This window comes from Trachypithecus francoisi, unplaced genomic scaffold (assembly GCF_009764315.1).
Source record: "Trachypithecus francoisi isolate TF-2019V2 unplaced genomic scaffold, Tfra_2.0 Lachesis_group20, whole genome shotgun sequence".
NCBI lineage: Eukaryota > Metazoa > Chordata > Mammalia > Primates > Cercopithecidae > Trachypithecus > Trachypithecus francoisi.
The window spans coordinates 61,729,363-61,756,661 of NW_022681466.1; the positions used below are offsets into that span (position 1 = coordinate 61,729,363).

At 47.7% G+C, this 27,299-nt stretch overlaps 1 protein-coding gene across 1 annotated transcript in view; it reads left to right on the forward strand.

Annotated features, from left to right (window-relative positions):
• Nucleotides 1-25,099, forward strand: part of MYH3 (myosin heavy chain 3) — a 30,067-nt gene extending 4,968 nt beyond the window's left edge. Inside the window, 38 exon segments of the mRNA XM_033184541.1 lie at nucleotides 340-496; nucleotides 1,604-1,631; nucleotides 2,311-2,419; nucleotides 3,997-4,089; nucleotides 5,224-5,287; nucleotides 5,371-5,469; nucleotides 6,938-7,041; nucleotides 7,125-7,263; nucleotides 8,929-9,047; nucleotides 9,131-9,280; nucleotides 10,622-10,792; nucleotides 10,890-11,196; nucleotides 11,303-11,373; nucleotides 12,246-12,333; nucleotides 12,416-12,493; nucleotides 12,496-12,532; nucleotides 12,917-13,040; nucleotides 13,133-13,269; nucleotides 13,351-13,606; nucleotides 13,801-14,043; nucleotides 14,129-14,305; nucleotides 14,413-14,558; nucleotides 14,639-14,729; nucleotides 15,164-15,553; nucleotides 15,661-15,787; nucleotides 17,785-17,903; nucleotides 18,074-18,270; nucleotides 18,613-18,796; nucleotides 19,455-19,620; nucleotides 19,919-20,043; nucleotides 20,857-21,165; nucleotides 21,601-21,804; nucleotides 21,881-22,006; nucleotides 23,162-23,332; nucleotides 23,424-23,528; nucleotides 23,695-23,790; nucleotides 23,898-24,035; nucleotides 24,947-25,099. Coding sequence (XP_033040432.1) covers nucleotides 340-496; nucleotides 1,604-1,631; nucleotides 2,311-2,419; nucleotides 3,997-4,089; nucleotides 5,224-5,287; nucleotides 5,371-5,469; nucleotides 6,938-7,041; nucleotides 7,125-7,263; nucleotides 8,929-9,047; nucleotides 9,131-9,280; nucleotides 10,622-10,792; nucleotides 10,890-11,196; nucleotides 11,303-11,373; nucleotides 12,246-12,333; nucleotides 12,416-12,493; nucleotides 12,496-12,532; nucleotides 12,917-13,040; nucleotides 13,133-13,269; nucleotides 13,351-13,606; nucleotides 13,801-14,043; nucleotides 14,129-14,305; nucleotides 14,413-14,558; nucleotides 14,639-14,729; nucleotides 15,164-15,553; nucleotides 15,661-15,787; nucleotides 17,785-17,903; nucleotides 18,074-18,270; nucleotides 18,613-18,796; nucleotides 19,455-19,620; nucleotides 19,919-20,043; nucleotides 20,857-21,165; nucleotides 21,601-21,804; nucleotides 21,881-22,006; nucleotides 23,162-23,332; nucleotides 23,424-23,528; nucleotides 23,695-23,790; nucleotides 23,898-24,035; nucleotides 24,947-24,973 — 5,472 coding nt within the window. The 3' untranslated portion in view covers nucleotides 24,974-25,099.
• Nucleotides 25,100-27,299: the final 2,200 nt, after the last annotated feature.

Genomic DNA, 27,299 nt, shown 5'->3' on the forward strand with positions numbered 1-27,299 from the left:
GTTTGGGAGGGTGAGGCGGGCGGATCATGAGGTCAAGAGATCGAGACCATCCTGACCAACATGGTAAAGCTCCATCTCTACTAAAATACAAAAATTAGTCGGGCGTGATGGCACGTACTTGTAGTCCCAGCTACTCTGGAGGCTGAGGCAGGAGAATCACTTGAACCCAGGAGGTGGAGGTTGCAGTGAGCTGAGATTGTGCCACTGCACTCCAGCCTGGCAACAGAGCGACACTCCATCTCAAAATAATAATAATAATAATATAATAATAATAATACTAGCAAGGGATTTTCCATATGCACGTACACACATATACACACATATGTTTTCCTCCCACAGACCTACTCGGGCCTCTTCTGTGTCACTGTCAACCCCTACAAGTGGCTGCCAGTGTACAACCCTGAGGTGGTGGAAGGCTACCGAGGCAAAAAGCGCCAGGAGGCCCCGCCCCACATCTTCTCCATCTCTGACAACGCCTATCAGTTCATGCTGACTGGTGAGTCTCCCAGGAGGAAGCATGGGGTCCTGGAGCAGGCATTGCATGAGACGTGTGGCAGCTGCCCCTTGGTCCCAGGCCGGACCCCATCTGGTGTTTAGCATCGGGAAAGGAGGAAGAAGGAGCCAAAAGAGGCAGAAAGGCGCCACATCATGTAGGGCCCCGCATGCCAAGGTGACAAGTTTGGATTTAATGCAAGGTAGAACATGCAAAACGGAAATGGGTATTTTCATGGGTCAAAACTAAAAACTGACCATTTTATATAGTTTACCCTAATACGACAAGAACAACGAGAAGCCACTGGCTGTTTTTTTTTTTTTTTTTTTTTTTTGAGATGGAGTCTTGCTATGTTGCCCAGGCTGGAGTGCAGTGGTACGATCTCGGCTCACCACAACCTCCGCCTCCTAGGTTCAAGTGATTCTCCTGCCTCAGCCTCCCGAGTAGCTGCATCACCATATCCGGCTATTTTTTTATATTTTTAATAGAGACGGTGGTCACTATGTTGACCAGGCTGGTCTCAAACTCCTGACCTCATGATCCACCTGCCTTGGCCTCCCAAAGTGCTGGGATTACAGGCGTGAGCCACCGCACCCGGCTGCCACTGGCTGATTCTGAGTAGAGACTTGACCTCTCTGAGTCTCAGTCTCAAGAAGGAGGCTTTTGATATTGACCAAAGGATACAGCTGGACAGGAGAAATCGGTGCTGGTGATCTGTCCCACAGAATGGTGACTCTGATAGGTAATAATGCATTGTATATTTCAAAATGGCTAAAATCGTGTATTTTAAATGTTTTCTGCACCAAAAAAATAAGTATGTGAGGTGATAGATTTGTTAGTTAGTTTGATTTAATCATTCTGCCATATAAACATATATTAAATCATCACATTGAACCCTACAAATATATACAATTATTATTTGTCAATTAAAAATAAAATAAAATAAAATAAAAAGCAGATGGAGGCTCTTCAGATTCCCACCTGAGGCTAAACAAAAAATGTAAAGGAAGAGGAATTGTGCAATTTAACTCTGGCTGCTTCAGAGTTGGGTCGAATCAGGAAGCTCTTTTTATATCGCCATCAACTCTATTTTATTTTCTCCTCTGGCAGATCGTGAAAACCAGTCCATTCTGATCACGTAAGTATCCATGGTTTCATAGCTGTGACCAAACGTGCCACTGGCTCTATTCTGTTCATTAGAAAGTGTTTGGAGCAGAGTCTGTAATTAAAAGATCAGGCTGGGTGTGGTGGCTCACGCCTGTAATCTCAGCACTTTGGGAGGCCGAGACGGGTGGATCTCAAGGTCAGGAGATGGAGACCATCCTGGCTAACACGGTGAAACCCTGTCTCTACTAAAAAAATACAAAACAAATGAGCCAGGCGTGGTGGTGGGCGCCTGTAGTCCCAGCTGCTCGGGAGGCTGAGGCAGGAGAATGACGTGAACCCGGGAGCCGAAGCTTGCAGTGAGCTGAGATCGCGCCACTGCACTCCAGCCTGGGTGACAGAGCGAGACTCCATCTCAAAATAATAATAAAAAATAATAAATAAATGAATGAATGAATGAATGAATGTAAAGATCGATTTGGGGATGGGCAGGAAGGTCTGCATAAGGCCTCAGAAAAATGGAATGACCCATACCTGGGTCATCTGAGCAAGTGGCCTGGACCTCTGCCTTCTCAAATGGTCTATCACATGAGTGTGATGGGTGTGTGTCAGAGGTGGCTCAGACCATGCCCAGGCCTCAGTATGACATCCTGGAAAGCCTGTTTATACTAACAAACTTGTTTCTTTCTCTCTCTTTTGATCACTCTGCACAGCGGAGAATCCGGGGCAGGAAAGACTGTGAACACCAAACGGGTCATCCAGTACTTTGCAACAATTGCAGCTACTGGGGACCTGGCCAAGAAGAAGGACTCCAAAATGAAGGTATGGATGGGAGAGAAGGGCTTGCTTTGCTTCCACTTTTTTTTTTTTTTTTTTGAGACGGAGTCTCACTCTGTCACCCAGGCTGGAGTGCAGTGGCCGGATCTCAGCTCACTGCAAGCTCTGCCTCCCGGGTTTACGCCATTCTCCTGCCTCAGCCTCCCCAGTAGCTGGGACTACAGGTGCCCGCCACCTCGCCCGACTAATTTTTTGTATTTTTTAGTAGAGATGGGGTTTCACCGTGTTAGCCAGGATGGTCTCGATCTCCTGACCTCGTGATCCGCCTGTCTCGGCCTCCCAAAGTGCTGGGATTACAGGCTTGAGCCACCGCGCCCGGCCATTGCTTCCACTTTTAACCGTGATCCTAATCTCTAAATGAGGGGGGCCACATGCCCTCACATTGCCCACTCTTTGGGGGAATGGAGAGCAGGCTAGGATTTACTATCTTGAAGGACAGCCAGTTAGCTTAGACAACACAGTGCGGAGTTGATCTTGTAGGACTAGATCCCGGGATTTCTCGGAAGACAAGGCTCTAGGGCTAAACTTTAAAGGTCAATCTACAGACAGCTCAGAGAGCTTGTTCTTTTATGGCAGAAACACACATACCAATGTGAGTGGCCCACAGCATATCGTGGCCTTTTGAAACAAATGTATAACAGCAGCATGAAGTGAACACGGACAACTGACTGGAGAATCAAGGGATTGAAGTGTTAAAGGAATGTGCAGTCAAGAGACCCCCAGCTGTAGCGCAAAATATAACAAAATAGCAAAAGCGTTTTGAGTAAGACGTACCGCTGATTTGGTTGGTCCTTGGATTGGAAAAGTCAGGGAGGGTGGGGATTTATCAGGGCAAGCCAGAGTGGCAGAGCGGGTGAGCATTTTTTACTGTCATTTTGTGGCTTAAAAACATGCTACCTCAGGTCGGGCTCGGTGGCTCACGCCTGTCATCCCAGCACTCTGAGGGGCCGAGGCAGGCGGATCACCTGAGGTCAAGAGTTCGAGACCAGCCTGACCAACATGGAGAAACCCCGTTTCTACTAAAAGTACAAAATTAGCTGGGTGTGGTGGCGCATGCCTGTAATCCCAGCTACTCGGGAGACTGAGGCAGGAGAATCACTTGAACCTGGGAGGCGGAGGTTGCAGTGAGCCAAGATTGTGCCATTGCACTCCAGCCTGGGCAACAAGAGCGAAACGCTGTCTCAGAAAATAAATAAATAAATACATACATAAAAAAATAAAAAACTGTTTCCTTAGGCCGGGCATGGTGGCTTACACCTGTAATCCCAGCACTTTGGGAGGCCGAGGCAGGCGGATCACCTGAGGTCAGGAGTTTGAGACCAGCCTGACCAACATGGAGAAACCCCGTCTCTACTAAAAGTACAAAATTAGCTGGGCATGGTGGCGCATGCCTGGAGTCCCAGCTACTTGGAAGGCTGAGGCAGGAAAATTCCTTGAACCCGGGAGGCGGAGGTTGCGGTGAGCCAACATCGTGCCATGGCACTGTAGCCTGGGCAACAAGAGCAAAACTCCGTCTTAAAAAAAAAAAAGTTTCCTCTTCTTCCCTCAATTTCTTGCATTAGGGGACGCTGGAAGATCAAATCATCAGTGCCAACCCCCTGCTGGAGGCCTTCGGGAACGCCAAGACCGTGAGGAATGACAACTCCTCCCGATTTGTGAGTCTGAGTTTGGTTACGTTGGAATTTGCTTGTGTCTCACAAAATAGGCAAGAGCCCTGTCCTCAAAGAGTGGAGAGACCAGAGGTGACAGATGATGAAAAACAAAACAACCCAGTGGGACCGTTTCAGATAAAGATAAATTCAGGCTAAGTTCAATGAACAGCGTGTGTGAGAGACGAACTGGGGGCCAGGCTTGCTTTAGGCAGAGTGGGCAGGGAAGGCCTCTCTGTAGGGCTGGCACAGGAGCTGAGAGTTACAGTGTGAGAAGGAACCCAACTTAAAATGACAGGAAGGAGTGGGGACGAAGGAAGGGCAAGGGCAGTCCCTGACGTGGGGAAGGGCCTGGTGCAGTCAGGGCACCTACAGAGGGTCTGTGGGGTTGTAGGAAGGAGGGCAGGGGGGCCAGTTCCATGAGATGAGGTGGAAGACAGAGAGAGAACTGGTCATTTGGGAGCCATAGGCCATGAGAAGGAGCTTGGATTCCTTTCTAAGTGCAAGAGGAAGCTACTGAGGGATTATGTAAGCCAGGGAGTGATATGGTTTGATTTATACCTTGAAACTATCACTCTAGTTACTTTGTTGACTAGATATGTTGAGGTGGGGGAGGAGCATAGAATAAAAGGCACAAGTAAAAGGAAATAAGGAGAAACCCCAAATTGGACGGAGAAGAAGGGAGAAGAGGAAGGACATATCTAATTTCAAACTGTAGGTAGTGCCAGGCACGGTGGCTCAGGCCTGTAATCCTAGCACTTTGGGAGGCCGAGGTGGGTGGATCACGAGGTCAAGAGATCGAGACCATCCTGGCCAACACGGTGAAACCCTGTCTCTACTGTAAATACAAAAATTAGTCAGGAGTCAGGTGTGGTGGCACATGCCTGTAGTCCCAGCTACTCAGGAGGCTGAGGCAGGAGAATCACTTGAACCCGAGAGGCAGAGGTTGCAGTTAGCCGAGATCGTGCCACTGCACTCCAGTCTGGCGACACAGCGAGACTCCGTCTCAAAGACATAACAAAACAAAACAAAACAGAAATGTTAGGGGAAATAGGCTCTTATTCACATTACTCATGAGATGAATAGGAACGATTGGGCCACGGTGGAATCTGGTCTCCTCCTGAATCTCACCCCATACAGGGCAAGTTCATCCGAATCCATTTTGGAACCACCGGGAAGCTGGCCTCTGCAGATATTGAAACTTGTAAGTAGATCCATGGGGATTCACTGGCGTCTCAGAGTAACTGGGAACAGAGTTTTAAAGACAGTCCTATGCTTGTGTTCCAGATCTGCTGGAAAAATCAAGAGTCACTTTCCAGCTGAAGGCTGAAAGAAGCTACCACATCTTCTATCAGATACTTTCTAATAAGAAGCCTGAACTCATAGGTGAGGAAGTCACCAGTGGGGATGGTCTTTTAGACAGTTTGACTGTGATCGCTAGACTGAGGACAGTTGTATCTACGTATGGTCACTCTACAGTCAACAGGGAAAGTTTATTTTATTTTATTTATTTATTTTGAGATGGGGTCTCACTCTGTTGCCCAGGCTGGAATGCAGTGGCACGATCACAGCTCACTTGCAACCTTGACCTTGCCAGGTTCAAGCAGTCCTCCAGCCCCAGCCTCCCGAGTGACTGGGACTACAGGCACATGCCCCCACACCCGGTTACTTTTTGTAATTTTTGTAGAGATGAGGTTTCACCGTGTTGCCCAGGCTGTTCTTGAACTCCTGGGCTCAAGCAATCTGCCCGACTTGGTCTCCCAACGTGCTGGGATTACAGGCGTGAGGCACTGCACCTGGCCAGGAAAAGTTTATTTTAGAAATGGGATGTGACTATCTGGGCAGTCACATGCCAATTTGAAAAACCTAATGAAACAGAGGGTAACAAGAACAGACCACTTCTGACCAGCTCTGGTTTATAAAAACCTTCTGAGCAGCTGAACAGCTAACTGTCCTTTGGCGCCCCCTTGCGTTCTGGCACAGAAACAATCTATGGCCAAACGCGCCATCAAAGCAAACAGAATAAGGAAGCCCATGGGGGTACTACACACTTCCCTTGTCCCCGCTTCACAGTGGTCTCCATGCACACTGCTTTCTTTGCTCTTTGGCTGTGTTTGCTCAGCCTTCTGGTCTCCAGCTTGGAAACAGGCTGCAGCATTTCAACAGATTTTAGAAACGGCTATGATTATACCAAATGACCCGAGTGGGCTCTTGTCCTCACCCCCACTCAGCCAGTTTTCCCTATTAACTTCTCCCAGCCGACACTGATATGCACCATTAGCGCGCAAGGCAAGGGAATTTAAAGGTTCTCCCTAGGGTCCTTCCTCTCCATTGTGTGGGAGACTGAAAAGTCTTCCCTGGACTATATTTTCCATGACAGCCTGCGTATTGTGGGGCTGCCTAAGAGATTTTTAATGTTGACCGGGCGCGGTGGCTCACGCCTATAATCTCAGCACTTTCGGAGGCCGAGGCGGGCGGATCACGAGGTCAGGAGATCGAGACCATCCTGGCTAACACGGTGAAACCCCGTCTCTACTAAAAAAATGCAAAAAAAAAATTAGCCGAGCGTGGTGGCAGGCGCCTGTAGTCCCAGCTACTCGGGAGGCTGAGGCAGGAGAATGGCGTGAACCTGGGAGGCCGAGCTTGCAGTGAGCCGAGATCGCGCCACTGCACTCCAGCCTGGGCAACAGAGCGAGACTCTGTTTCAAATTAAAAAAAAAAGATTTTTAATGTTAAGTTCAATTTGGGATCCAGCGGTAAAAGTTCCAGCCCAGCGTGCAGTAGCTCGAAATACCCACTGGGGGGGTTTTTTCTTTGCATCTGCGTGACCTCCTGGAACGATTCGTCATTTCAGAGCTGCTGCTTATTACGACCAACCCTTACGACTACCCGTTCATCAGCCAGGGGGAGATCCTCGTGGCCAGCATAGACGATGCGGAGGAGCTGCTGGCTACAGATGTAAGTGGAACCAACAGAAGGCGTGGGTGTTCCCCCTCCATCACCGGGGACAACGGGCTGACGTGCTGCCCTTTCCATGCCAGAGCGCCATTGACATCCTGGGCTTCACCCCGGAAGAGAAATCTGGGCTCTACAAGCTGACGGGAGCCGTGATGCACTACGGGAACATGAAGTTCAAGCAGAAGCAGCGAGAGGAGCAGGCCGAACCGGACGGCACAGAAGGTACAAAATCAGTGTGACAGGCCGCAAACCAGAGCAGTGGCTGATCCGCTGAGGTCATTTGGTGCTGCTTTTGAAAGCAATTAATCCAGTCAGGCACGGTGGCCCACACCTGCAATCCCAGCACTTTGGGAGGCTGAGGGGGCCAGATCACCTGGGTTGGAAGGTCGGGAGTTGGAGACCAGCATGGCCAACATGGTGAAACCCCATCTCTGCTAAAAGAAAATTAGGCCGGGCATGGTGGCTCGTGCCTGTAATCCCAGCACTTTGAGAGGCCGAGGCCGGTGGATCATGAGGTCGGTAGATCGAGACCATCCTGGCTAACACGGTGAAACCCCGTCTCACTAAAAACACAAAAAATTAGCCGGGCCTGGTGGCGGGCACCTGTAGTCCCAGCTACTTGGGAGGCTGAGGAAGGAGAATGGCGTGAACCTGGGAGGTGGAACTTGTAGTGAGCCGAGATCGCACCACTGCACTCCAGCCTGGGCAACAGAGTGAGACTCGATCTCAAAAAAAAAAAAAAAAGAAAAAGAAAAGAAAAGAAAAGAAATTAGCTGAGCATGGTGGAGCACACCTGTACCAGCTACTCAGGAGGCTGAGGCACAAGAGTCAAACTGAGTTTTGCTCTGTCGCCCAGGCTAAAGTGCAGTGGCACGATCTCGGCTCACTGCAGCCTCTCCACCCGAGTTCAAGTGATTCTCCTGCCTCAGCCTTCCGAGTAGCTGGGATTATAGGCACACATCAACGTGCCTGGCTAACTTCTTTGTATTTTCAGTAGATACAGGGTTTCACCATGTTGGCCATGCTAGTCTCTTTTTTTTTTTTTTTTTTTTTGTTGAGACGGAGTCTTGCTCTGTCGCCCAGGCTGGAGTGCAGTGGCCGGATCTCAGCTCACTGCAAGCTCCGCCTCCCGGTTTACGCCATTCTCCTGCCTCAGCCTCCGAGTAGCTGGGACTACAGGCGCCCGCCATCTCGCCCGCTAGTTTTTTTTTGTATTTTTAGTAGAGACGGGGTTTCACTGTGTTCGCCAGGATGGTCTCGATCTCCTGACCTCGTGATCCGCCCGTCTCGGCCTCCCAAAGTGCTGGGATTACAGGCTTGAGCCACCGCGCCCGGCCAGCCATGCTAGTCTCAAACTCCTCACCTCAAATGATTCGCCCTCCTTGGCCTCCTAAAGTGCTGGGATTACAGGCGTGAGCCACCGTGCCCAGCCGGCACGAGAGTTTCTTGAACCCAGGAGGCAGAGGTTGCAGTGTGCTGAGATCACTCCACTGCGCTCCAGCCTGGGCGACACAGTGAGACTGTCTCAAAAACAGAAACAAAAACAACTGAAAGCGATTAATCCTTCCACCCGGAGAAGTGAATGACCCTTTCTGGGCCTCAGATGCCCATAGCTGTTGTTACCATTCGCTTTTGCTGAATCACTCGAACAGTCTTGTTTCGGATGCAGTGAGGGATGACCAGGGCTTTCTGAAACCCAGCCCTGCCTTTTCATAAAGTCCATCACGTTCTCTGAGTGACTTAGCTTCCATTGGCCACGTATATGCAGTTTAGCCACAGGGAATGCACAGATGTACCAAGATGAACTCAGCCAACTTTTGAAACTTCTGGATGATTTTCAAAGCAGCTCTTCTGTTTTTCTAAGTATTGTCCTTGTTTTCTTGCCAGTGGCTGACAAAACAGCCTATCTGATGGGCCTGAACTCTTCGGACCTCCTGAAAGCTTTGTGCTTTCCTAGAGTGAAAGTTGGGAATGAGTACGTTACCAAAGGTCAAACTGTGGATCAGGTAACTGTTTCGAGGCTGGGAAAGGGGGCAGGACACTGCTGGCCACTGTCTTCATACCCATTAGCTGGTCTTTCCCCTGACAGGTTCACCATGCTGTCAATGCTCTTTCGAAATCAGTTTATGAAAAGTTGTTCTTGTGGATGGTCACTCGCATTAACCAGCAACTGGATACGAAGCTTCCAAGACAACACTTCATTGGCGTTTTGGACATTGCAGGCTTTGAAATCTTTGAGGTTTGTGTTAGTTACATTCATATTTTAATATAGCTTCATGTGAGGGAAATTGGTTTCATGATCCTAAAGGGAAGAGAGCAAGGTGGCTGTCTTGTGGTTTCCTGTAAAAAACTAGATGGGGAGTGGATGGAATAGAGGAGTGGTACTTACTGGAAAGGTTTGTATTAGGTTTGTTTGTTTGTTTGTTTGTTTTTTGAGACTGAGTTTTACCCTGTCACTCAGGCTGGAGTGCAGTGGTGCAATCTCGGCTCACTGCAACCTTCGCCTCCTGAGTTCAAGGGATCCTCCTGCCTCAGCCTCCTGAGTAGCTGGGATTACAGGCGTGTGCCACCATGCCTGGCTAATTTTTGTATTTTTAGTAGAGATGGGGTTTCACCATGTTGGCTAGGCTGGTCTCGAACTCGTGACCTCAAGTGATCTATCTGCCTCGGCCTCTCAAAGTGTTGGGATTACAGGCGTGAGCCACAGCACCCGGCTGGGTTTGTATTATTTTAAAAGAGGGGAAGATGTCTATCAAGTGGAATTTTAAAGGACATTTTCAAATGGATAAAAGAAAAAAAAATTAAATGCAATCACTGATTAGGGACTGCCATAAAAGAGATACAGAGAGTTTGATAAGTTAATCATGCACTATTTTCTATAAATATACCACTGGTTCTGTGGTAGACGTGCATAGCCACGGCCAGGCGTGGTGGCTCATGCCTGTAATCCCAGCACTTTGGGAGGCCAAGGCGGGTGTGTCACGAGGTCAAGAGATCAAGACCATCCCGGCCAACATGGTGAAACCCCGTCTCTACTAAAAATACAAAAATTAGATGGGCTTGGTGGCCTGTGCCTGTAGTCCCAGCTACTCTGGAGGCTGAGGTGGGAGGATTGTTTGAGCCCAGGAGGCAGAGGTTGCAGTGAGCCGAGATGGTGCTACTGCACTCCAGCCTGGTGACAGAGCAAGACTCTGTCTCAAAAAAAAAAAAAGTGCATAGTCACTCATCAAAGTGTATATTTAGTGTTTCCCAGGTACAGGACATGCAGGTGAAAAAAATAGATGAGCTTGTAATCTAGTAGAGAAGAAATAGAAGTCTATATGGCATTGAAGAGTAACTACAAAATAAAGTACATAAGAGATGCCCAGATCTTGGGAACTCAGGAGAGGGAGAAATACCTTCTAACTGGAAGTTTACAGAAGACTCCAAGGAGGAGATGAGGCAGGCCTTGAAGACTGTGACTGTATCTGAAAATATTAATGCGTTTGACAAGAACCTGGGGCAATGAGGAGGAATGTTGACGGTCTTTGATTTTGAAAGAAGTCTAACTTTTCACATGAACGTTATATTTTGTTGTTAGTATAACAGCCTGGAGCAGCTGTGCATCAACTTCACCAATGAGAAACTGCAACAGTTTTTCAACCACCACATGTTCGTGCTGGAGCAGGAGGAGTACAAGAAGGAAGGCATCGAGTGGACGTTCATCGACTTCGGGATGGACCTGGCTGCCTGCATCGAGCTCATTGAGAAGGTATCCAGTACCATCCCCACCATCAGCTCTTCTCACAGACTCTTCTGCTTGTTACGGCAGCTCACATTTACCCCTCTGCACTTTGCCTTCAATCCAGCCTATGGGCATCTTCTCCATCCTGGAAGAGGAGTGCATGTTCCCCAAGGCAACAGACACCTCCTTCAAGAACAAGCTGTATGACCAGCATCTTGGAAAGTCCAACAACTTCCAGAAGCCCAAGGTGGTCAAAGGCAGGGCCGAGGCCCACTTCTCATTGATCCACTATGCGGGCACTGTGGACTACAGTGTCTCAGGCTGGCTGGAGAAGAACAAGGACCCTCTGAATGAGACCGTGGTCGGGCTGTACCAGAAGTCCTCCAACAGGCTCCTGGCACACCTCTATGCCACGTTTGCCACAGCGGATGGTAACAGGAGTGCTATGTGTTCATGTGATCTCCCTCCATTTGTTCCGCAGTAACAAAAAACCTTTTAGATGCACCTGTAACACGTGCCCTCCTTTATTGCTTTCAGCTGACAGTGGAAAGAAGAAAGTGGCCAAGAAGAAGGGTTCTTCGTTCCAAACTGTCTCTGCCCTTTTCAGGGTAAGAAAAATACAAGTTTATTTGCTTATGATTGGTTTAAGTCATATCAAAACGAGCAATGTTAAGATTCTAAACTTGGTTTGTTCGAGAGTAGTAGTGTTGTCTTAATCTGATTACTGTCACTTACTGTGGTGAAGTGACAGATGATGAAATATAATAAATATGGTCTAACCAATGTGGGATGACAATATCACTATTATCTTATACCAAAGATAGCTGAGTTGGCTGGTCTGAGTTTCCAGCACAAACTCTCCAATTTTCCTAAAGGAAACCAGCAATAGATCTCACGCTTCCAGTGGATCCATCCCCTGAGTTGATTTCAGAAAGCATTTTGTACTTGGCGAGCCTCTGGCTCACTGGGAGACAAAAGACAATTGTATCAGTTACTAGCCTCCACCTCCAGCCATAGGACCGTTAAAAGACTGAGTTAGGCCGGGCGTAGTGGCTCACGCCTGTAATCCCAGCACTTTCGGAGGCTGAGGCGGGCAGATCACGAGGTCAGGAGATCGAGACCATCCTGGCTAACACGGTGAAACCCCCGTCTTCATTAAAAATACAAAAAATCAGCTGGGCGTGGTGGCATGTGCCTGTAGTCCCAGTTACTGAGGAGGCTGAGGCAGGAAAATTGCTTGAACCTGAGAGGTAGAGGTTGCAGTGTGCCAAGATCAAGCCCCTGCACTCTAGCCTGGGCAACAGGGCAAGACTCCATCTCAAAAAAAAAAAAAAAAAAGACAGAGTTAAATCATTTCACTATCCTTTAGAACTTATGATAAATTTTAAACATAGATATTATTTTCATTACAATGGATCTCTGTCTTCATAAAAACCTACAGTAGGCTGGCAAATGTCTTTTTATTTTCTTCTTCTTTTAGGAAAACCTGAACAAGCTGATGTCAAATTTAAGAACTACTCACCCTCACTTTGTGCGTTGTATAATTCCCAATGAAACTAAAACTCCAGGTGAGACACCTGCTGGCTTGCTAGGTGGTGCTCAGTTTTTAAGAAATTCTATGTCAGGCTGATATCTCGCTTCTGTTCCCAGGGGCTATGGAACACAGCCTTGTCCTGCACCAGCTGCGGTGTAATGGTGTCCTGGAGGGTATCCGCATCTGCAGAAAAGGATTCCCAACAGGATTCTCTACGGGGATTTTAAACAAAGGTCTATAATAAACATGTTCTACATGCTTGGGGATGAGATGTATGAATACTGGAATTTGAGAGGGAGAAAGATTGGTATGAAAAGAGCAGTTATGGACCTCCATGCAAACTGAACAACCTACCATTTGACCGAGTCATATATATTTGTTTCTTCCGTGGTTTTCTCTGGAATTTATCTGATATACAAAATGGCAGGAAAAGCTCCGGCCGAAGAGTCAAGAGATCTAGATTCTAGACTGCTGTTGAGCAATGCGACTCCGAGCTAGTTCCTTCATCTCCCGGGATCTTGGCCTTCTGCCTATAGGAAGAGAGGCCTGAACTGCATGTTCTCTAAGGTTTGTGTCTTTGCCAACAGTCTGTGATGATTTCCATGTCTACAATGCAGATACCGAGTGCTCAATGCCAGCGCAATCCCTGAGGGACAATTCATTGACAGCAAGAAAGCCTGTGAAAAGCTTCTGGCATCCATTGATATTGACCACACTCAGTACAAATTTGGACATACCAAGGTAATGCATCAGTCCTGATAGATGCTGGCCTTTTTGTCCTCTTGACACAGCTTCTCCAGGAAACTGACTTGTGTCACCTTCTGCCCCATAAGGTGTTCTTTAAGGCTGGCTTGCTGGGAACCCTGGAAGAGATGAGGGATGACCGCCTGGCCAAACTGATCACCCGGACACAGGCTGTGTGCAGAGGGTTCCTTATGCGTGTGGAATTCCAGAAGATGGTGCAGAGGAGGTCCAGCAGGGTCTTTGTTCAAATATGAGCTCTTTGGGGAAAGGGAGTCTCTCTCAGAAATAAGCAATGTCTTGTTTTTAGGGAGTCCATCTTCTGCATCCAGTACAACATTCGCTCATTCATGAACGTCAAGCACTGGCCCTGGATGAAACTATTCTTCAAGATTAAGCCCCTCCTCAAGAGTGCAGAGACTGAGAAAGAGATGGCCACCATGAAGGAAGAATTCCAGAAAACCAAGGATGAACTCGCCAAGTCGGAGGCAAAAAGGAAGGAGCTAGAGGAAAAACTGGTAACTCTGGTCCAAGAGAAGAATGACCTGCAGCTCCAAGTCCAAGCTGTATGTGTTTAGCAACCTTTTTTTTTTTTTTTAACTCTTCTAGATTTGATTATTTATTTAGAAAAATCGGGTTATTGGTGGGGATTTTTGCTTTTTAGTTGAAATGTTTCATAAAGAACTTCATATATAGCAAAATACTGGAATGTTGCAAACCTTATATCATTAAAGGAAATTATTATTCTTTCTTTTTTAAGGAAAGTGAAAATTTGTTGGATGCCGAGGAAAGATGCGATCAGCTGATCAAAGCCAAATTCCAGCTCGAGGCCAAGATCAAAGAGGTGACAGAGAGAGCTGAGGATGAGGAAGAGATCAATGCTGAGCTGACAGCCAAGAAGAGGAAACTGGAGGATGAATGTTCAGAACTCAAGAAAGACATTGATGACCTTGAGTTGACCCTGGCCAAGGTTGAGAAGGAGAAACATGCCACAGAGAACAAGGTATTCTTTTTGTAGGTGTGTCTAGCTTGATATAGTCATTGCAAACTAAACTCTAAGCTTATAATTGCCTGTGGATTCTTCTTAGGTTAAAAACCTTACTGAGGAACTCTCCGGATTAGATGAAACAATTGCAAAGTTAACCAGGGAGAAGAAGGCCCTCCAAGAGGCCCACCAGCAGGCTTTGGATGACCTCCAAGCTGAAGAAGACAAAGTCAATTCTTTGAACAAAACCAAGAGCAAACTGGAACAGCAAGTGGAAGACGTAAGTAAATAATGCTCATCAGGACACCTAGAACTCCAGGGTTGGAAGAGCCCTCAAGGGTCCTCTTGCAAAGCATTTGTTCCAAAAGGAAATGGTGCCTTTTTCAGCTGGAAAGTTCCCTAGAACAAGAAAAGAAGCTCCGCGTAGACCTGGAAAGGAACAAAAGGAAATTGGAAGGAGACTTGAAGCTTGCCCAAGAGTCCATATTAGATCTGGAGAATGACAAGCAACAGCTGGACGAAAGGCTCAAGAAGTATGCCCCTCAACCACTGGCTTCCATTTTGCAAGTTACTGTGTATTTTATCTTCATGCATTCTCCATTTCTCTTCACAGGAAAGATTTTGAATATTGTCAACTTCAAAGCAAAGTGGAAGATGAGCAGACACTGGGCCTCCAGTTTCAGAAGAAGATCAAAGAGCTGCAGGTAGGAGCCCTCTGCATTTCTCTCTTCCATGGGAGGCCACTTACAGTGAGCTGGGTGCTGTCTGCTGTAAGTCATTCAGAGCAAGTGGGCAAGACTGTGGGGCCACCTGCCTCACGGCTCCCTTTCTGCTAGGCTGGCCTGGCCATGATGAACCGTTTCCCATAACATCTGACAAAATCCATAATTAAAGTATTTAAGTTAACAACTAAAAGTTAACATTTAGTTGAGTGGAAAATGTTCAGGTTTGGTCACTGCAGGAGTAATTACCACGTTCAGGTAGAAAAAATTCATGTGAAAGGAAATTTGCAATATTCATTGTGGGGGGGAATATCAGACTCAGTTTGTCTAATGGGAAGGGAAACCAGCCTGTTTTTGACAATCAGAGTCTCCGTGGGGAACCGACTGCCCACGGGGTGAACTGCTGCCCTCTACAGGCTCGCATTGAGGAGCTGGAAGAGGAGATAGAGGCAGAGAGGGCGACCCGCGCGAAGACAGAGAAACAGCGCAGCGACTATGCACGGGAGCTGGAGGAGCTGAGCGAGCGGCTGGAGGAGGCGGGAGGCGTCACCTCCACGCAGATAGAGCTCAATAAGAAGCGGGAGGCAGAGTTCCTGAAGCTGCGCAGGGACCTGGAGGAGGCCACCCTGCAGCACGAAGCCATGGTGGCCACGCTGAGGAAGAAGCATGCGGATAGTGTGGCAGAGCTTGGGGAGCAGATTGACAACCTGCAGCGGGTGAAGCAGAAGCTGGAGAAGGAGAAGAGCGAGTTCAAGCTGGAGATTGATGACCTCTCCAGCAGCATGGAGAGTGTGTCCAAATCTAAGGTGCTGCGAGGGGTGGGGGCGGCTCAAGGCTTTCCATCAGAGAGACTCCGTGGTCATTCAAACCTGACTTTGCCAACTGACTTTGCTCCCCTTTCTGAATCCTTCAGGCAAATCTGGAAAAAATCTGCCGAATGCTGGAGGATCAGTTAAGTGAGGCCAGGGGCAAGAATGAGGAAATTCAGAGGAGCCTGAGTGAGCTGACCACACAGAAGTCTCGTTTGCAGACCGAGGCTGGTGAGCAGAAAACTGGTGGGGCCAAAACCTCCTGGCACCCAATGGGCACAGCTGGCCAAAACCAAGGGCAGGGTGTGTTGGGGAGAGAATCTCTAGGGAAGAATCTTTTCAGGAGAGAAGAAATTGAAATAACTCAGAAAGAGTCATTTGAAATAGCCTGAAGGGAGAGAACATGAAGAGTTGAGTAAGAACAAGAGAGAAAGAGGAGTAGACCAGAAAGAGAAGGGGCTCAAAATATCATCTCATTCAAACTCTTTCAAAATTAATATAAACTTGCATTAAACAGACTCTGATGGGCAGAAATGAGACTAGAAACTAAGAGCCAGGGTCTTGCTACTTCTTTCTGCACCTTAACTCCAATATTCATTGTCTGCATCCAAGTTTTTGAGAATAAAGAGAGAAACATGGCCACTGTTTAAAGGTCCTGGTGTATAATAAAAATATAAGGGAGGCCAGGTGTGGTGGCTCATGCCTGTCAACCCAGCACTTTGGGAGGCCAAGCCGGGCAGATCACCTGACGTCAGGAGTTCGAGACCAGCCTGGCTGACGTGGTTAAACCCCGTTTCTACTAAAAATACAAAAATTGCCAGATGCAGTGGCTCACACCTGTAATCCCAGCACTTTGGGAGGCCGAGGCAGGCGGATCAAGAGACCAGAAGATCGAGACCATCCTGACTAACACAGTGAAACCCCATCTCTACTAAAGATACAAAAAATTAGCCAGGCGTGGTGGTGTGCGCCTGTAGTCCCAGCTACTTGGAAGGCTGAGGCAGGAGAATGGCGTGAACCCGGGAGGCAGAGCTTGCAGTGAGCCGAGATCGCACCACTGCACTCCAGGCTGGGCAACAGAGCGAGACTCCGTCTCAAAAAAAAAAAAAAAGAAAAAGAAAAATACAAAAATTAGCAAGGCATAGTGATGGGCACCTGTAATCCCAGCTACTTGGGAGGCCGAGGCAGGAGAATTGCTTGAACCTAGGAGGCGGAGGTTGCAGTGAGCCGAGACTGTACCACTGCACTCCTGCCTGGGCAACAAGAGTGAAACTCTGTCTCAAAAAACAAAAAGTAAGGGAAGTTTATTTGGGGTTTTTGCCTAGAAAATGTGGCTCCACCCAGCCCTGGTGCATCCTCACAGGTGACTCCATCCTTGGCTGGCAGTCACAGCCAAGACAATGAAGAAAAGAAGTTTGGTAGCCACTTTTTTTGGGGGGGGGGATGGAGTCTCACTCTGTCACCCAGGCTGGAGTGCAGTGGCATGTCTCAGCTCACTGCAAACTTGGCCTCCCAGGTTCAAGCGATTCTCCTGCCTCAGCCTCCTGAGTAGCTGGGACTACAGACACATGCCACCACACACGGCTAATTTTTATATTTTTAGTAGAGACGGGGTTTCACTGTGTTGGCCAGGCTGGTCTCGACCTCCTGACCTCGTGATCCACCTGCCTCGGCCTCCCAAAGTGCTGGGATTACAGGCGTGAGCCACTGCGCCCGGCCTATGGTAGCCACTTTTACAGTCATGTTGGAGGATTCACCTCTGAAATCATAAAGCCCCATTCCATGTTTTTCTCTTACCTCTTTGTAAGCATATAAACTTGAACTTACCCCATTCACTCAAGAGTCTAACCATAGATATAAAGCTCTAAGTATTTCTCTATGTATTTGTTGATAACAAATCAACAAACAGCTGGAAACACCTGCCACTGGGAAGGTCTGATGTGAGTTATTAGGTGCTCCTGGTAATATTTACATTTACAGTTCTTCTCAATGGATTTTTTTTTTTTTTGACGGACATCAGTCCCGCCTTCCAGTAGTTTACAACAATATCTTAATCAGTTCTGCTGTCAGTTTCCTTTTCATGAACAATATACCTTCTCCCTCAAGAAGAAACTATACCTTATCCTTTTCTCTCTCCCCAGATCTTAGCACAGTGCCTTACACGTAATAGAAACTTGATGAGTGAATGAGTGAATGAATGAAATGAAAGTGTTTCCTTCTGGACACAGGTGAGCTGAGTCGTCAGCTGGAAGAAAAGGAAAGCATAGTATCCCAGCTTTCCAGGAGCAAGCAAGCATTTACCCAGCAAATAGAAGAGCTCAAGAGGCAGCTGGAGGAAGAGAACAAGGTACATCATTGAAGGGAAGCTTCTTTGCTCAGATTTTTAAATATCACCTGCGGGAGGAAAAATAATAGGCAACTTCATTCAGTAGGTGGTGACAGAAGGGACACACTTGGATTGCATCATGCACTTGGCACTGAATATATCAGGTGCTCTACTCTTTTTAACTTCTGCAGGCCAAGAACGCCCTGGCGCACGCCCTGCAGTCCTCCCGCCACGACTGCGACCTGCTGCGGGAACAGTATGAGGAGGAGCAGGAAGGCAAAGCTGAACTGCAGAGGGCGCTGTCCAAGGCCAACAGTGAGGTTGCTCAGTGGAGGACCAAATACGAGACGGACGCCATTCAGCGCACAGAGGAGCTGGAGGAGGCCAAGTGCGCAGCTCTGTTTGCTTTTAGAAGAACTACTTGGGAATGAATTCGATGAATTTATTTTTATTACTAGACGTTTCCCCATCTCATGTGTCTTTAAATGCGGTGCTGGGCCATTAGAGGGACCTGGCGTTAGCACGTTTTATTAAAACAAACAACTTTGATCTTGGTTAGACACAAGGCAAGTTATTAATCCCGGATTTTGAGTAGACAGGAAATTCTCCTGGGCGTATAGAAACACATGTGTGTCTGAATCACATAGATTAGTGATTCCAACGTGATGAATAGTGATGTTCAAGTGGATGGAATCTTAAATATCAGTTGCTTCTCTTTATATTCTTTAAGGAAAAAACTTGCTCAGCGCCTTCAAGATTCTGAGGAACAGGTTGAGGCAGTGAATGCTAAATGTGCTTCACTGGAGAAGACCAAGCAGAGGCTGCAAGGAGAGGTGGAGGATCTGATGGTTGATGTTGAAAGAGCCAATTCCCTGGCCGCCGCTCTGGACAAGAAGCAGAGGAACTTTGACAAGGTGTGGGGTCCGCTCTGTGCTGGGTGAATGCCATGATGCAGGGGATTTCTAGTACCTGTGGAAGGAGGAGAATGCATCCCAGACCTGACTCTGCCCTCACCAGCAGTGTGGCCTTGGGCAAGTCCCTGAACTTCCCCCGGCTGTAGTTTCCTCATCTGCAAAACTGAATGGGAATGGGCTGGGGGTAGAGGTCCCTTTCAAATGTTGTCCATGGAAACAAACCAGTTTCTACAATGTCCGTGCAGCCCTAAGCATTTTTCCTTTCCGTACTGCTGGTCTGTCTAAGCTGAGGTCCCACTGGGAGACTTTCTGGAAGCCCTTCTTTCAAGATGGCAGATAAAGTTGACTGAAACCAATGCTTTAATGAAATATTCAGAAGCACGGGGCCATTTTTGTGTTAGGAAAAGGGCAATTATGCCCAGCTAACTCCTTCTCGAAGGATCTATTTGCTTTTTCAAGATGGCAGTTGTTCCTGACTCATTACCTTGAGTACATTTATGGAACAAAATCTTGATTAGCCCAATAATCAATAACAAGGAGCCAGGTAAGTGATGCCAAGGGTAGCTCTAACTCTGCATTTAATTTAGTTATTTAGTATTTAGTTAGAAACCTAGAGGAGAGGTCAGAAACGGAGAGACCTTCTGTCCCGGTGTTCCAGGTGTTGGCAGAGTGGAAGACAAAGTGTGAGGAGAGCCAAGCAGAGCTGGAGGCATCCCTGAAGGAGTCCCGCTCCTTGAGCACTGAGCTCTTCAAACTGAAAAATGCCTATGAGGAAGCCTTAGATCAACTTGAAACTGTGAAACGGGAAAATAAGAACTTAGAGCGTAAGTCACTGGAAATCCTCTGAAACTTCCTCCTCTCATGCTGTATTGCTTGAGCGCATGCTGGCGTGTGCATCTTCATCATTCAGTTTCCTACACACATGTGTGTTAATGCACACACAGAAAGTGTTCACCATCTGACGGGTTACTTTCAGCCTCTCTCTACGCAATATCTTATCTCTGGGAAACAGGAAGGCTTAGGATTATAATAAACCAGGTAAAAAGCACCGAGTCAACGTTCTGCATGTCTGGAAACACATGCAGAGGCGCTCATATGCAATTGAAACTTACTTCTTTACAGAGGAGATAGCGGATCTCACAGAACAAATTGCTGAAAATGGTAAAACCATCCATGAACTGGAGAAATCAAGAAAGCAGATTGAGCTGGAAAAGGCTGATATCCAGCTGGCTCTCGAGGAAGCAGAGGTGAGCACTGGGAGGCAGGCGCAGGTGCAGACACAGTCATGGTGAGCCCCATTCGGGGAGTCTAGCCACTCCACACTGTGTCTTCATTTTTGCCTTTGTCAAATCACAGTCCTAATGCCTGCTCCTTTCCTGTCACACAGCAAAACTGTGAGGCTGAATGAGAATTATCTTAAATTTATTAGAGTAGACTGTCATATTAAAATAGGCCTAAAGACAAGATTTTACAAAATATTAGATGAATTAAAATATCTACAAAGGGCTTTATGCTCCTAAGAAATATGATTTAAACATTATTATTGGTTGATAGTATAATGAAAACCAAGAAGCAATGAAACATAGTTTTATTTCTGCACTGAAGATAAATTTGGGACTTTTTTTTTTTTTTGAGATGCAGTTTTGCTCTTGTTGCCCAGGCTGGAGTGCAATGGTGCTATCTTGGCTTACTGCAACCTCCGCCTCCCAGGTTCAAGTGATTCTCCTGCCTCAGCCTCCCAAGTAGCTGGGATTACAGGCAAGCACCACCACGCCCAGCTAATTTTTGTATTTTTAATAGAGACAGGGTTTCACTATGTTGGTCAGGCTGGTCTCGAACTCCTGACCTCAGGTGATCCGCCTGCCTCGGCCTGCCAAAGTGCTGGGATTACAGGCATGAGCCACCACGCCCGACCAAATTTGGGATGTTTAAAAAGTGAGTTGTGAATATTGTAGGATTAGATTTAGGGCTATTCCCCTGAAGCTTTGTTACCTTGCAGGGTAGTGGAGCTGGCTTCATACCATCATGGACACTATTTGATTTGTTTTTGTTTCTTAAAGGCTGCTCTTGAGCATGAAGAAGCCAAGATCCTCCGAATCCAGCTTGAATTGACACAAGTGAAATCAGAAATTGATAGAAAGATCGCCGAGAAGGATGAAGAGATTGAGCAGCTGAAGAGAAACTACCAGAGAACAGTGGAAACCATGCAGAGTGCCCTGGACGCTGAGGTGCGGAGCAGGAATGAAGCCATCCGGCTCAAGAAGAAGATGGAGGGGGACCTGAATGAAATCGAGATCCAGCTGAGCCACGCCAACCGCCAGGCGGCAGAGACCCTCAAACACCTCAGGAGTGTCCAGGGACAGCTGAAGGTTTGAGAGAATCCCTCGGGGAAAAGCCTCTCCGTCCTCACATACTCAGAAATGTAGGCTGGGCACAGTGGTGCACGCCTGTAGTCCCAGTGTTCTGGGAGACTGAGGCAAGAGGCTCACTTGGGTTCAGGAGTTCGAGACCAACCTGGGCAATATAGCGAAACCTCATCTCTACAAAAAATTTAAAAATTAGCTAGGCATGGTGGCACAGCCTATGGTCTCAGCTACTTGGGAGGCTGAGATGGAAGGATTGCTTGAGCCCAGGAGGCAGAGGTTACAGTAAGTTGAGATCACACCACTGCACACCAGCTTGGGTGACAGAACAAGACCCTGTCTCAAAACAAAAACGAAAACAACAACAACTTAGAGATGTAGATGAGGCTCGTGGTCCTAACACCTCAACTTCAAATAGAATGCTCCTTTTTCTCTGGCTAGGATACGCAGCTCCACCTGGATGATGCCCTCCGGGGCCAGGAAGACCTGAAGGAGCAGCTGGCGATCGTGGAGCGCAGAGCCAACCTGCTGCAGGCCGAGGTGGAGGAGCTGCGGGCCACTCTGGAGCAGACGGAGAGGGCCCGGAAACTGGCGGAACAGGAGCTCCTGGACTCCAATGAGAGGGTGCAACTGCTGCACACCCAGGTGAGGGGAGGGAGAGGAAGAGAGGCGAGGTTCCAGCCTCAGACGCACCTGGGTAACAGCCCTCCTCTTGCCGTAGAACACCAGCCTCATCCACACCAAGAAGAAGCTGGAGACAGACCTCATGCAGCTCCAGAGTGAGGTAGAAGATGCCAGCAGGGATGCAAGGAACGCTGAGGAGAAGGCCAAGAAGGCCATCACGGACGTAAGGCATCTCCTTCCCGTTGCCCTCGGGCTGCCAGGATTGCATTGCATTAAAGCCCTCTCATAGTTAGACAGGTGCGATCTCCTCCAGACACACCTGGTGCACATTCTGCTCCCCAATCGCTCCCATCTCCGCTCAAACTCTCCTGTTCCCTCCTGCACTTTAGAAGAAGGGCATAAGTAAAAAAGGCAGGAAGGGATTATATCCTAGTAGGTCTGCCTGTGGAGAGGTGTGCACGTCTTTCCTTCAACATCTGACTTATTCCAAATATGAAAACAAGAACCTGAGGTGTCAATATCCCACACATTTCTGCCTTCCTGGGTCTCCGCGGCTTTCTCCTGGCGGCCCACAGCGCTCATGGCGCCACCTGCTGCCCGGCGGGAGAACTTTACCTTGAAACGATTTTGCTGTTCCTGTATAGCTTTCATTCTCCAGAGGCCTTCCCTTAATCTCACTATTCCCAAAACTGTGAGGCTGGGTATCAAATCAGACTAAGGCTCAAGCTCCTTTGAAAATATATATTGGTGATAATGAAAAAAAAAAATTTTCCCTGGGACAGGGGAGGGTTTCAAAGGAGGCCAGCTTAAGAAAGGGAAGAAACTGTTTCCCAGCCGGTCCCTGAAGTTTTCATTGCCTCATTGCTTAGGTTATTTTATCTACTGGGTGTAGCTCTGGCCCTCTTCCAGGGTGGCAGAGTGTGCTTCATCACAGTCTCACCTATTATCCTTTTTCTTTCTTTCTTCCCCCACCCGCCACCCACCACCGAGACGGAGTTTCACTCTTATTGACCAGGCTGGAGTGCAATGGCGAGATCTCAGCTCACTGCAACCTCCTCTTCCTGGGTTCAAGCAACTCTCCTGCCTTAGCCTCCTGAGTAACTGGGATTACGGGCACCCGCCACCACGCCCAGCTAATTTTTTGTATTTTTAGTAGAGATGGGGTTTCACCATGTTGAGCAGGCCGGTCTTGAACTCCTGACCTCAGGTGATCCACCTGCCTCAGCCTCCCAAAGTGCTGGGATTACAGGCATGAGCCACCACGCCTGGCCTGTCCTTTTTCTTTAGTATGGTCTCTGGTCCTCTGAGGTCCAGGGTTTGACAGTTCTCAGGCACTGGAGCTTCCTCTGCATCCTGGTGAGTCCCATGTGCTTTTTAGGCCGCCATGATGGCTGAGGAGCTAAAGAAGGAACAGGACACCAGCGCCCACCTTGAGCGAATGAAGAAGAACCTGGAACAGACGGTGAAAGACCTGCAGCACCGTCTGGATGAGGCTGAGCAGCTGGCCCTGAAAGGCGGGAAGAAGCAGATCCAGAAACTGGAGACCAGGGTGTGTGCAGGAGGAACCCCGCCTGCACCGAGCTTTTTAACCTCCCGATCATGCTCCAGCCCCTGACTAATATCCCCACCCTCTCCCCCAGATCCGAGAGCTGGAGTTTGAGCTTGAGGGGGAGCAGAAGAAGAACACAGAGTCTGTTAAGGGCCTGAGGAAGTATGAGCGGAGGGTCAAGGAGCTGACGTACCAGGTAAGTGGAAAGCAAACGCCATGATCGTGTCCTCTGTGACATGCAAATGCCACTCCAGATTCTCCACCAAACTACGGAAAGAAACACTTTAGCCCAGAAAGCTGCTCATGCTGTGTGCAAATCTGCTGCCTCCTCTCCAGTGACATTCCCACTTTCTCATTCTTAGAGTGAAGAGGACAGGAAGAATGTGCTGAGATTGCAGGATCTGGTGGATAAACTACAAGTGAAAGTCAAGTCCTACAAGAGGCAGGCAGAGGAGGCTGTAAGTGAGATAGGTGCTGAGTGCGGCACGCAGACTGGGCTGTTTCCCATGGTGAGTTCTGAGAGGGGTGAGTGATGATCTAACCTGCCTTGGCTCTTTGGTTTTAGGATGAACAAGCCAATGCTCATCTCACCAAATTCCGAAAGGCTCAGCATGAGCTGGAGGAGGCTGAGGAACGTGCGGATATCGCAGAATCTCAAGTCAACAAGCTCCGCGCTAAGACTCGCGACTTCACCTCCAGCAGGGTGAGTCGCTAACCTGGGAGGAGCCCCCCAGGGACTGTAGAAGCTTCTGAGCTGGAAGGAACCTCAGAGAACCCTTTACTTTAGAGGTGAGGAGTCTCAAGCTCAGGAAGAGAAAGTGCTTAAAGTCACTTAGCTGACTGGACCCTCGCTAGAATCCAGGTCTGTGAGTCACAGCAAAAACCGCCATCCTGCACATGTACACCATGGAATACTATGCAGCCATAAAAAAGAATGAGATAACATCCTTTGCAGGGAAATGGATGAAGCTAGAAGCCATCATTCTCAGCAAACGATCATAAGGACAGAAAAACAAACACCACATGTTCTCACTTATAACTGGCAGCTGAACAATGAGAACACATGGACACAGGGAGGGGAACATCACACACCAGAGCCTGTCGGGGGTGGGGGCAGCAAGAGGAGGGAGAGCATTAGGACAAACAGCTAATGCATGTGGGGCTTAAAACCTAGATGACAGGTTAATAGGTGCAGCAAACCACCATGGCACATGTATACCTGTGTAACAAACCTGCACGTTCTGCACATGTATCCGAACAAAACAAACTGCCATCCTGAAAAGGAGTGAGCGGGTCCCACTGAGCTCTCTCACGCGCCCCCTGCTGGTAATAAAAGGCTGCTGCAGGAGGCTCCTCCAGAGTTCGCTGAACACACGGCATCAGACAAGTAGATCGCTGGCTGTCCAGCGTTCGGGGCTTGCTCTTTCGGAGGGCCAGTTTCTCAGGCTATGGGGTGACTTCATGTATGCAATCGTGCATTTTCCCAAGGTCCAAAAAATATCCTGTGTCCCATTGAACTAGGCAAGCAATTCTCTGACGCCAGCCGGCGAAGTGGTGGGGTGGGAATGTGTCTCTGCCACCCAACTTAACTCCAGGTGCCTACTTTCTTCCCAGATGGTGGTCCACGAGAGTGAAGAGTGAGCCAGCCATTCCGGAGCAGGACAGAAGATATGCAAAATGTATATTTTCTTGGTTCCTGACCATTGATACTTAATGTCCATGTGACTCCTTTTCACATGCAATAAACTTTGCTTTATTTCAATCTGGGGCTGTTTCACCATATTTGTTTTCCTCTTTCCCATGCAGAAATGGTTCCTAGTTTGATGGTTTGTATGGTCAGAGGTGAAATCCTTGTAAGCAGATGGTTCGGTAAATTCAACTGGTGTGTGCATGTGTGGAGGGAGAGATGGCTTTTGGCTTAAATCAAAAAGGAAAAAAAAAAAAAACCTTCTGGACTAACCTTTGCTTTGGGGGGGAGTGGGAGGGACAGCTTTTCAAAAGAATCATCTCTTAATATGACATGAAGGGAACACAAAGGTAGGCTCATGAAAAGCCCTTGTCTCAAGTTGAATAGGGTTATAAAGCAAAGGCCCACATTCAGATGTGTTGGGGAAACACATCTGAAATCTAGTAAATATTTGTTGTTCATGCAAGCACCGTGCTATCAGGAATACACAAATGAATAAAAAAGAGGCTGGCCCCTTCAAGGTCTCAGTCTAAATCTACTACTGTTATCTTAGCTCAATGTGCACTATTTCAAAGCTGCACAACAGAAAATCCCACCCCTTACCCAAGATAATCTTGTCTTTACCTTAAGTGGGAAGGAAGGTAGGAAGTCAGATAACCATCTGGTTGACTTGCTACTAGAAAGAGCATCTTCTAGCCTGGGATCCTTTGTTTATTGTCATCATTAAATTTATTAGCAATAGTTGCCAAGTTCCCTTCTTCGATTCCAGAAGATTAGGGGACCTAATTTGACTCAAGTGAGAAGGAAAGGCCAAGAGGTGTTCTCTCCAGATGTGGGGGAACTCAACAAATCATTTAGCTTTTTCAATAAATAAATTGCAAAGAAAAAAATATAAAACAAATAGAAGGGGGACCTGTAGATTAAAAGACACTTAGTGGACCTATCCACCAATTGCACTGTGTGGACCTTGTTAGGATACTGCTTTGTACAAACACGCTGTTAAAAAATACACACACGGCCGGGCGCGGTGGCTCAAACCTGTAATCCCAGCACTTTGGGAGGCCGAGGCGGGCGGATCACAAGGTCAGGAGATCGAGACCATCCTGGCTAACACAGTGAAACCCCGTCTCTACTAAAAAATACAAAAAAACTAGCCGGGCGAGGTGGCGGGTGCCTATAGTCCCAGCTACTCGGGAGGCTGAGGCAGGAGAATGGCGTGAACCCGGGAGGCGGAGCTTGCAGTGAGCTGAGATTGGCCAGTGCACTCCAGCTTGGGTGACAGAGCGAGACTCCGTCTCAAAAAAAAAAAAAAAAAATACACACACACACACACAGACACATATACACACACAGTCCAACTGGTAAATTTGAATATCGACTGGATATTGTTGGTGATATGAGATTATTGTTCATTTTAAGCTATAATGTGATATTGTGATTATGCTTTCTAAGATAGTCCTTATATTTTAAAAATACATGGTAAAGGTCAGACATGATGGCTCACGCCTATAATCCCAGCACTTTGGGAGGCTGAGGTGGGCGGATCACAAGGTCAAGAGATCGAGACCAACCTGGCCAACATGGTGAAACCCCGTTTCTACCAATAATACAAAAATTAGGCGTGGTGGTGCTCACCTGTAGTCCCCGCTACTTGGGAGGCTGAGGCAGGAGAATCGCTTGAACCTGGGAGGTGGAGGTTGCAGTGAACTGAGATCATGCCACTGCACTCCAGCCTGGTGACAGAGTGAGACTCTGTCAAAAAAAAAAAAAAAAAAAAAGTGGTAAAATACGTACACGCCAGAAAGGAAGAATAAGCAACAGATCTTTGAAGTAAACTTATTTTACAGAATTTAAGACTCAAAGAATTAATAAAAGAGGCTCCTGATGCATTTTATGCAGAACCGGGGTGCCTCTGAACTTGAAAATATCTGGGACCGTGGGACCCCTTGTGTCCACTTATTGGCAAAGTGTGACATTTCCCACAAAGGAGAAGGTGTGGAGTTTGGTGCTGGAAGCCACGTATGATGCTCTCTACTAGGCTTTGATTTTGTGAAGGATATAAATGAAAAGATTCCTTTTCTAAGAGTGAATATTATGACCAAAGTCACCAGTGGTCATTTATTCCATCAAAAAAGGATGCCCACGACTATAGAAAATGTAAGCTGTGTTACTAAGAAGAGAAAAACAAAAGCGCCAATTCCATTCCAAATCAGGTACCGCTGTGCCGCACGAGCCGGGGCGGGGTCTCCTCCCACCACGGAGAGGAGGAGGATGAGATCA